An 11014-nucleotide genomic window follows, 5' to 3' on the forward strand; every position below is an offset into this window, starting at 1 on the left:
GTGTCAGACAGACTCCGAGAGAGACTTGAGATCAGCAGGTCTGACCCACCTGGTGGAAAACTACAGAGATACATTCAAATAACTAACGCCTGCGTTTGCACTGGTGTTTTCCACTAAAGTGGTTACATTAGTGTTAGCAGCAACTAACAGTGGATGTTTCTATTTGTGTGTCTGTGACTGTGCCATGTCAATCCTGTCACAGCCGTCAGGGATCAGGGGTCAACAGTCAGGGGCTCTCTCTGGGTGTGATGGGTTTGATGGTGATGATCTCGTGCTGGTGATGTCGCAGGACTCTGAAACCAAGAAAAGACAGAGACTTTTTTTGGGGACTTTGAGGAGGGGTCGCTTTGTGCAGTCTGACATCACACGTCAGACATGTCCTCTTTGAGGTTTTTCTGATTGACAGCAACACTTAAGAAGCCTCTCAAGCAAAAGGTAGGTTACTTAAAATATTCTGGGTAACAACTTAAAAAGAGAGGGGGGAAAAGGAGTTACAGCATGCACATGAACATACTGTACGTCTGGCCCTCTAAAAACAGGATGAAATATACTGCAGACTGACACTAAACCCCTTGGACATAGTTCCCTTAACTCAGTTAGTCGTAGGTTTGGTGAAGAATCACAGTCCAGTGATTAAATTAGAAATTAAACAATAGCTTAAACTTGAATTTAATTGAATATCTGCTAACATTCTTTGTATTTGGCTCTTAACTGTTGATTTATTATTGCACACTTGGCTACTGCAATTTTTGTTTCCATAAGATGACAGTTGTCTCTGGAGGACAAAGTGAGTGTGTAAGTGCAGATTTTCCAGGCCAAATTCTAAATCTAAAGAACAGGAATGATCTCTCAGTGGGAGTAAACAGAAAGTATGAGAAAAAACACCATAATAGAAATTTTGGAGGAACAATTTATTCACTTATATTTACATAGAAGAAACAATCATGGCAACCTAGAGACAACTTCAGAATGATGGATCATTTATCCTATTCTAATTTAATCTGAGCAAACTTGTTAGAGCAAATAAAGAGTTTGTAATAGTCTAGATATTGTGCTTTTATAGTCAGAAACGGAGGTAATAACCGCTATTTATATGCTAACCAGGTGTAACTTCACAGAGAGAACCTATGAATCCTAATCACAAAAAAATTGAAATGCTACATTTTACATTCCTTCACTTATTCTGGATTACTTTTAAACATTTGGTTCAAAAATAGGCACTCAGTTCAGCCCCAAAAGTAGCACAAACAGAACAACCTTCCTTATATGAAAAGCCATATGGTTGCTGTGTTGTGACTGCTCCATCAAGGATGACAAATATCAAATGCAGCTGCTCAGGTTTGGTTTACTGTCGTCAAAACACCCAAAAAGGAGTGAAAAGAATTGAAAAGTTGAACCTTTTGTCGAACATTCCCGCAACAAAAAAGGCAACATAACAAGTGGAGCATAACAGCTGAGATGGCAATTTAGAAACAAACATTTCATGAGTCCTATTTATTTTTTTTTAACCAAAGATGCATAAGCATGTCCATGCCGTCTACTAACAGCTATAAAACTGCATGACATCAGTCATGCTCTGTCACAGCAACACAAAATACAATTTAAGAGGAATCATCACCTCCTAAACACAAATCTATCACAGTCTATACTTATGTGACAACCCGTTTCCAGCTAAACCATATCAACAGTATACAGGCAATGCAAGTATGCAGTTCTTTACAAAAATAAACATTTCTCACTCCCCTGCTCTCCTGCTACAATAAGACGAGGAAAAGATCCCCAGAAAAAGTTGATTCCATCATGTATTAAACATGCAAACAGAGAAATATAAATGACAAAGTAAGACTCGGTGTAAGCTACATTAACGTCATCCATCTGTACTGAAAATGAAAATGCCTTAGTTGTGACCTTCCATTTAGAGGCCACCTATTATCTCATATGGTCAGTGGTAAGAACATGTTTGTACAATGTACTGAGCAAATTTGTCTGTAGTTGTTTCTCAGCAAATGGAGGCTCTGCTTCTTCTGCTAACACACAGAGAACTGAGGCACGTCATGACACAAGGCAGAGCACAGATGGAAGGGCACAGAGGAAAACTATGACAGAGCAGAAGAACAATAGCAAATGATCTCTATGTCAGTGAATGTTAGTACATTTGAACATTTTCAAAATGTCAGTACAGCATAACAGAACATTCCACCCAGGAAACAGCAGCTAAAAATAAAGATGAAGGCCTCTGATCAACTCAAACACCATCATTATTATATATACATTATACTACACAGTCGTCTGGTTATCTCACACAGACTCAAGCTCAGTGACGTTTTCTGTTAAACAGCTGTGGTCTTGTCATGTCACAGTTTATGCACACATCCCTCTTGTCAAGTGAAAATGTTGCATTGAACGAACACATTTTCATTTTTGTAGGTAATGCAGTTAATTTTTGATCTGTTATTAACAAGCTGCAGAATAATAATAGAAAAACTATATAACCGAAGTATTTCACCCGATGTTGCAAAAAATCTGTTGTCTTTCTTTGTACTGTTTTAGTTAATTATGTGTTATATTGTAGAGTAAGAATTTCTGTCCATGTTCTGGCCTTATAGAGCCTCACGATGACTCAACATTTCAATATGAGCCTCTCATAAAGTCACGCCACTCGGCGAGGTGCTGAACTGATGAACTCAGCAACAGCTTCCATTAAGAAACAGTTCTTCCAAAGTAGTTAAGGCCAACAGAGCTGCATCTTCTTCTGCACATTTTCAAGTTTGTGATATCTAAACCACTACAGGAGGAAGAAAGAGACAGTTGGAATAGGGATGGAGCAATCAAAGTTTTGATTGGAGATCGATGGCACAAATCTTTAGCTGGATAATATAGAACAAGGAAGCACATGTAGACTCGTCGTCTGCTTCTTATTGGTATAAATCAAAGGTTTCATGCTCCACACTTCTGTCACACCCTGCATACAGAGAAGGAAACGTTTGCAAATTCAAATCAATGATTCCAAGAAGTATGTACGTATGTGCAACTTTTTCTCTGTCTGATCTTTTTATTGTATAGAATGAGGCAAACAAATGTCTGCAGGAACTATATAATTTTGAAGCCAGAGTATTACTAAATAAATATTACCAATTCATTTGGAATTTGCAAATTGTAAACCAAAGTAGTTTTGTTTTACTAATGCATATAAAACTTTAACATGATACATGAAACTTTAAAACTCTCCCTCAATCAAGTTGCAATGACATTTTTAAGAAATTAAGACCTTCCCAGTTTTCCCTGAAGGTGTACCTAACAGATAATGAGTCAATCTATTGATCCTGACATAAAAATGAACTGTTGCCATGGCTCCATTTAACATGCCTCATTTACATTGATGACTGCATGGCCAAGAACTACTCCTGTACACTGATTAAATCAATGTATATTTATCAGCTTTATGAATTATTGTCATTGGCATTTCAGACTTATGATCTTTATCACATAGTGACAGATTATAGCATATGCATCCTGAAGCCAGCTGGTTTCATCCAGCTCAGAGTGTGTGTGCCTCATTAACTATCAGGCTCTAAGTTGCTGTGGATAGGACTTCCTGGTTACTGTTTAGTCTATGAAATAAGTCATTTGTATTAGGCGGCCTTCGTTTTGGACCAGAAGGCTGCAGATATTTTTCAGCACAATTTGACATTTGTACTCTACTGTGTAAAATCAACTACAAACTTATGCTGTGTGCAGCAGAACTTAATTTTAATTGTAGCAGAGAAGTTTCAAAAGATAAGGTCAAATAATGCTGAATTCTTGCTGTATAAAATTAATGTATGTATTACGCCAGTCTATGGTGAAGAGCTGATGAAGAGTATGTTGTTGTCCAATGATGCTGTGTGGAATGAGATGATTATTGTTTCTTTTCCTTCTGTTCATTGCACACAAATGCATACAAAATGTGTGTAATTAATACAGTCTAGTATAACAAAGAACTTGTGTATAAACAGAAAATATATCTACATAATGTGACTCTGCTCTTAATATAATCTCTGTACTGAAATATATAAAATCCACACTGGAGTGTGTGATTACTATTTCAGTGGAAATTAAATTGGCAATGTGGTGGATCCATTCCAAAGCACAGAGCCACCTTGTGGCCAATAAACACAGAAGTGGAGATGGTTTATCATGCCCTCACCTGCAAAGCTTTGCCGTTCTCATTACCCTTGATCTACAATCACTGACTTTGGCCTGGAAATGAGAAAAACAAATGCAACTTTATGAGAACTTTATGAATGATAGTGTCCCAGTGTCTCAACTAAATACATGTCTAATGTGAAACTCAGTGAGGGCAGTTACCTTGCAGACTTTTTCATCGTCTCATGTGGGAGTGACGGATGCTCCTGCTGTCTCTGCTCCTGCTCCATCCTGCAGACACACACACACACACACACACACACACACACACACACACACACACACACACACACACACACACACACACACACACAGAGAGAGAGAGATATTAGGCTGATGCCCATTTGTTGGAGATTATAAAAACACTCTTGTACAGCCTGTAAGTGCTAAAACCATATGTGTTAGTGAGTACTATGATAAAAATGTGACAATAGATTATATTTTACCTTTCCCTTCGGGCTTTAATCCTCTCGTCGTCAAACCTGAAAATGAGTATAACCATAAATCCTCAATTCACACAGTTAATCCTGCCCTCTCAGCCCATTCACAGGAAACTAGAGATCATAAGATCATTTACACTAATAACCATTTAGCACTAAGAAATAATACAGCAGGAGTAACTACTGCCCGCAGTTTGAGTTTGTCTCCCGCAGCTAATGTTCTCCATCTAGTGGTCAGAGACACTTACTGCACCACACATTCTGGGACGTGGACGTGGTCCATGGGGACAATCTCTGCCAGTTCGTCCAGACTGTGGACATACTGGATCTTATTCATGAACTTCACACTGCAGTGGTTGATGACAAAACAGCAACACAAGAACGGGTTACATTATTTTACTGATGTCATAAAAAACTGTTTTTTTCTTGTGGCAGTATTTGGTTTCTTAATATATATGGCAGAGATGCTTTAAAAAAATGTATTCAATTAACAGCTGTCAACTCATGAAACGTCTTCAAAAACAGAATAATATTCAGTCAACAAAGTCCAAGGCACTCACTCAGTAAATGTGGATTCAAAACACGAGAATACAGTTTTGGTTTCTGAATGTATCACCTGATAAAAGGCCTAGATATGGCCAGGACAGTGCGTATGAACCACGTGGGATGAGCGATGACCAGAGACTTCAGGTTCTTCCTCAGTCTGCCATCATAACACAAATAACAAAGTCTACTCAGTTAGCAGAGAGTTTGGTCAGTGTTTAAAAATGAGCATATGCAGTACTTCTCAAAACATGTCCAAATTCCATTACTCTCAATTTTGTGTCTGTCAGTATCTGTGTCATGCATATCTGTATGTTAATGGTGCACAGAACTCAGCAGTCTTAATTATTATGCAGTTCAGTATCAAGAAATGTTTTATATGCAGGATGCAAATCTATATGACTGTAGTGTTTCTTTTTCCTCACCTTCTGTCAATCATCTGGTAACATTTCTTGAGCCAGCTGATCCCGGGCATCTTCCCCCGAGGAGTGGCTCCGTTCATGTAAATGATCAGGTAATCTTCAGCCACAAGCATCTCCAGACTGCTCACCACATACCTGGAGAAGAGACGACAGATGTTTCATCACAGGACACTTTGTTACTTCAAAGCAGTTGTATGTTAGGTTTACAGCATCATGAAAAAACACCACTTCTGATGGAAAGGGTAAAACATAATAATTAGAGATTGGGAGCAAAAAGCATTCAATATCCAAATACATCCCAGTCCTACAAGGTGATCATAAATCAGTCAGTTCTGATTTGGGATGATTTGAGCCATTCGTGTATGGCATCAAATCCTGTGATGGAAAAATAAAGGTCAGTCATGTCAAACTCACAGGAAGAGGTTTTCCATGATGTAGTGATAGTCTGGACAGCTGCTGTCAGGCAGGTAACAGGCAGAGAACACGATGATGGCGTTGAGACCTTCTCCATAATAACCTGATGAGAGACAGATCCAGTAAATCATTATTAGTGTTTCAACAACAACAGTTAACTGAGGTTTGGTGCCTTACAGTGATCTATTTGTCTGCTACATGAAAACAGGTCTCAGTGGTGTTTAACTTATTTTAATATTTTAAGGTTTAAAGGCTGTATATTTTAGTCCAATAAGCAAATGTTTATATGTTACTAGAAACCAGAGCCATCCTCAAGGTGATAAATTGATTTGTGCCCTTTCACTGACCTCCATGAGTGATGACCCGGAGGTAAGGTCTGATGACCTGCATGTCAATACGATGCTCCTGTTCTCCGATGATCACTGATCTCCAGAGGCGTCCGTTGTTGGTATTCCCGTCTTCATCCACTCCTCCTGAACCGTCACTGGGACCTGCTTTGGCTGAGGCCACCGGTGTGTCATCTGAACAGACATGAAACCAGAATCCTTTCTCAAATCTGTGCTTGAATAAGCACCATGCTGCACAGTGTAGGTGCCAGTGGAGAGTAAAATATACCGTATGTGGTTCATTCCTTTTAAGAGATTTTCAAATTGAATTAGGAGTGGACAGTCAGGCATGCATGTGTATTTTGAACCTCTGACCTTCCCACTCTAATTCGTTGCCGTTGGTGATGAACTCCAGCGAGTCCGTCTCATCCGGAGTATCGATGTCATCAACATTAATGTCCAGGTCATCTGGTGTGTCCAGGAAGTCGTCTGACAGCAGGGAACCCTCACTGTGATCCAGGGAGAGGTTCATCTCGGGGGCGAGCAACGTTCGGCGTTTACGGTGAGAGGAGGACACCCCGCCGCCGCCTCCTCCAGGTGGGCTCACATTCAGGGAGTTAGGGGGAGCTGCAGCAGCGAAGACCAGGAGAGAGGAGATTAGAGGAGAGGAGAGGCTGTAACTCCAATCACGAAGCAGAGCTTCCAATCAGGGACCATCCAGTTGTCAGCGATACTTACAGCCTCTGTCGTCTGTGAGACCACAAGATGAATCCATGTCTCCGTACTCTGGTAGTGGTCTGGAGGGAAAAAGACGCACATAAGCGACCAGTACTTATGCTTGTTGAGTATGATATGCTGTACGATATAAAAGAGAGTCAAAGTCAAGGTTCAGCAAAACAATGAACAACCTTGAATATGGGGTATACAATTTCATGTTTTGGGTCTTTTAAACTCTGTTCCCCAGGATGTGATGGTCTAAAACCTCACAATCAAATGTAACATTGTGACTAGGGTGGCCTTCAATTGATCAGTCAGGGCATGCAGTAAAAACAGCGGCAGGCTGAGGAGCAAAGAGATGGTAATTAACTCTGGGGAGAGATGAAGATTATAGAGGGATGAGAAATTGAGGGGGAAGGGGGAGGAATAAAAAAGACAGGGAATGAGTGGAAGAGAGAAGAAGATCGCCTCTGTGTGTCTCTGCATACATACAAAGTTGTGCAGCTCTGTTATCTACTGTTGACAGCCTGCGCAGAAGGAGGAGCGAACTGGAGGTAAACATCTTGCTCTGTATATACTTGCACGAGTGTGTGTGCGTTTGTGCAGCGTGCCCTCACATGTGTGTTCATTTATGAGGTGCAACCTTTGCACATTATGGCAGATGTGCGTACACCTCCATGTTTGGTTTTGTGCCCATCAGCGACAACACCAAGAAAATAGGGATGTACAGCAAAAGCTTCAGAGAGCTGCAGAGGGCTACGGCGCAGTGTTTTTCGGCAGGGGTGGGTTTAGCTGCATTCCTGTGAAAGCCAACTGCTTCACCCACCCATCTGCAGGAGGACAGTGTGTGACAATGTGTGCTCCTCTTCAGCCAACAGCACTGGCATTAGCCCAGGGAAACAGGCACGGCTGAAAGGTCTGAATCTATTCCCCGAGGACCCCTGCGCTGATTAATAGTCCGACACCTCCTTTGTCAGAATCAAAGCCCCTTCTATGAACGCCACAGACCCGATTTGGGGATTTATTCTTTTAACAAAAGCGAGATAATCTCTTTTTATGTCTGCAATGTCCTTCAACTACAGCTCAATATAAGGATGAACCGACGATGCTTACCTTCCGGAGAGAGTACAGGGAGCTGCCTTTGTCAAAGCCGATTCAAATTGGCTTTTCAACCTCGCACACCTTTGTGTTTGGTTTGCTTAATCATTCCTCTTCTTCTCAGCTGACGAGAGATGAGCATCACCCTGAGGCAGCGTCAATAATCCTTTTGCTGCTGGCTATATTCCTCCGTCTCTGTCTGCTCTTTAAACAAAACCTGCCACCATTTTCATGGCGATGCTGTGTTGTTGTTCGGTGACTGCTGTTGCGTCACATGACGTAGACTGAGACCATTTAGAGGCAGACTGTGCACCTGCGCCCTGGCTTCCTGCTTCCCATCTGACAGAGAAGGGAGGAGGAGGGAGGAGGATGGAAGAGGGAGGGGGAACCCCCTCAACTGCTCTTTTACTGCAGATTTTAACCTCTGATCACCAAGCCCCCTCCCACCTTCCACTCTCTAAATTTTTCTGAGGGCATTGTAACGTGCACTGAGAAGAACTTTTATTTTTGATTAATTTATCTTAGTCTCTGTTTCTTTTCCTGTAGAGACGGATCATTGATCAGCTGCCCTATTCACAGCCTCTCACTGTGAGCACAGTGTTAAATGGCACCCTGTGCCCAAACCAAATCATTTCACATCAAGACAATTGCTCCTTAAAAGCTTCCGCTGCAGCTTACATGAAAAGCTCCACAGATGCTCACAAAGCAGAACATACACATCAAGTTTTTCTAAAATAAAAGTGTCTATATCATAAAATAGTATGATGCAGTGATGCAGTAGGCCAATAATGCAAATTAACAATCATAAAAGAAATAAGATATACGCCCGTTATATAAAGATGTACTCATACAAACAAAGCATATAGAAACATTCTATCTCTATATGTTTTGCGGATGTCTTCTCTCATCTGAACCATTTGCCTGTATTAGACATTCATGTGGCCGAATAGATGATGACCAATAAAGATTAAAAGGAACCAACCTGGGGAAGTCTTCGTCCTGCCACTCATCTTTCACTTCCATGTTCTCCATTCGTAGAGTTGCCTCTGTGGTGCCCATCCCTCAGAGAGGAGAGCAGGGGCCTGCAGGTGTGGAGAGAAAACATTCATCAATGAAAACCATTTACAACAACGGCGGAACACTGTCAGATGACATCACTCCACTAGCTAGACAGTCAGCTCAGCGGCTGCACCACTGAGACACGTGTTTGAATCGATAGCAAAGGGAAAATCAGCATTGTCTGAGGTTTTTCTCCAAATTAATTTAGGGGGCTGGTACCAGTGCTGGTCACATGGCTTTGATCCCCCTGCCCACAGGGGCACATGTGAGAGGCATGTGACTGAAACGGACAGAGCCCATTTTCTGAGCTCAGCTCTCCTCAAAGTCAAATATCACACACCAATTTGCTCCTGGGTGGAATTCAAGAGGCCAGTGTGGAGGAACAACTTCCAGACCTAATCCTTCCTCGCTGCTCCTTAATCCAACCTCACTGATGTGGATTCTGCCTTTTTGACTCTGTGTTGGCTAGTGAACTGCATGGAATGAAAACTGTGTCTGTTTAATTGGACTGTAGGTCCTGCTGTCTTCTTAGCTGATCTACTTATGTGTTTGAGAGGAGACCCTGTCTGTGATGGAAGTTATACTTATAATACTGTGACGTTAAAATGTGGAGCAGCCATCCGTGTATGATTATGATTTATTATCTTATCAGCAACATGCAGTGGACTCCTATCATATAATTACAAGAGGCTGCGGAGTGGTTTTGTTGGTCTTGGCAGCAATATCCTTGGAGAGTTAACAGCCATGTCTAACAGAGCAAATATTGCAACCACTGCCCCCTGTCAAACCATTCATTCTTCATTAGATAAAAATGCTGCAAAAAATTATTTGCAACCAAATGTGCAGCACATTGTGCAGCACAGATGTCTAGTGTGCAGGCAGTGCCAGGTGGAAACTGTGCAAGCAGATTAGAAATGCAAGGACGTTAAGTCAGTGATTATACTCACATGAACGGTGCAAGATCCCCTGAAAAACCTCTCGGTGGTTTGAATGCGAGTCCTCCCTCCTCCTCAGCCACTGATGCACAGATTCGGAGGAAGAAAGTCCCGATCGCCTCCCCACACACCAACAGAGGAGCATGGGTCGGGCTGAAATCTCCCCTTGCCCCCTCTGTCTTTGGCTAATTCACATGCACATACACTCATGCACAGACACAGTCATACAGTGTCCTCGATGTCAGCCACTAGCCAGCAGCAGGTGTCTAAAGACAGGGGGCACCTCTGTGCTGGACTCCCCCCCCTCCTGTCCTCTGCCTCTGGCCACCTTTGTTGGAGAAAGACTGGCCGTGAAGAGCGAGCTGACAGACTGCCTCTCAGCTCCTATACATCCACACCACCAAGACACAAAATTCCTTAAATGAGACTACATCTGCCTTGGCATCATGATCTCACTCTATCTACCCCCCTTTTCTAAGCCTCTGATTGGACAACCACAAAATCAGACCCTTCTTTGAGTCTCGTCTGCATCCAGATCCCCTAATGGAAGCAGCTTTTTTTTTTTGTTCTTTAAATCCCTTCAGCAACTCGGGGGAAAATGGCACCAGTCTCTGTGTCCCTTTAGTCCGTTAGATAAACCTGCTGCTGTTTCCAGTGGTCCTCTATGTGGCTGCTGTTCCCCGGCAACAGCATCTCTCTCTCCATGCATAGTATCTCCCCTCCTGAGTCTCTTACCCAACTCTCCCCACACATTAATTATTCTGCCCCTTACTTCACTTGCACCCAACCAATCATATCAGCCCCACAGTTTCCCTGTATAGCATTCTGACAACTCTGCATGTTTCTACAACAGGCCTCCTTCTATTTTAGTGGTA

General features: G+C 42.0%; 1 protein-coding gene across 4 annotated transcripts; it reads right to left on the bottom strand.

Annotated features, from left to right (window-relative positions):
* Positions 1 to 109: 109 nt before the first annotated feature.
* Positions 110 to 10881, bottom strand: atcaya (ATCAY kinesin light chain interacting caytaxin a). 4 transcript variants are annotated; one of them, XM_035648204.2, is made up of 13 exons: positions 10152 to 10881; positions 9128 to 9227; positions 7069 to 7127; positions 6706 to 6957; positions 6352 to 6525; positions 6005 to 6107; positions 5594 to 5725; positions 5242 to 5328; positions 4874 to 4972; positions 4632 to 4667; positions 4348 to 4416; positions 4187 to 4239; positions 110 to 293 (listed from the first exon to the last, which is right to left on the bottom strand). In XM_035648204.2, exons 2-12 carry the CDS (start codon positions 9202 to 9204, stop codon positions 4209 to 4211), a joined length of 1119 nt encoding a protein of 372 aa, XP_035504097.1. In that variant the 5' UTR covers positions 9205 to 9227; positions 10152 to 10881; the 3' UTR covers positions 110 to 293; positions 4187 to 4208. The 4 variants fall into 4 exon arrangements, with proteins under 4 accessions (XP_035504097.1, XP_035504096.1, XP_035504095.1 ...); XM_035648203.2 differs by lacking the exon at positions 110 to 293 and adding an exon at positions 893 to 2785; XM_035648202.2 differs by lacking the exon at positions 110 to 293 and adding an exon at positions 893 to 2962 and having other exon boundaries at positions 10152 to 10878.
* Between the last annotated feature and the right edge of the window lie 133 nt (positions 10882 to 11014).

Source organism: Scophthalmus maximus, chromosome 13, assembly GCF_022379125.1.
Source record: "Scophthalmus maximus strain ysfricsl-2021 chromosome 13, ASM2237912v1, whole genome shotgun sequence".
In the NCBI taxonomy this organism is placed as follows: domain Eukaryota; kingdom Metazoa; phylum Chordata; class Actinopteri; order Pleuronectiformes; family Scophthalmidae; genus Scophthalmus; species Scophthalmus maximus.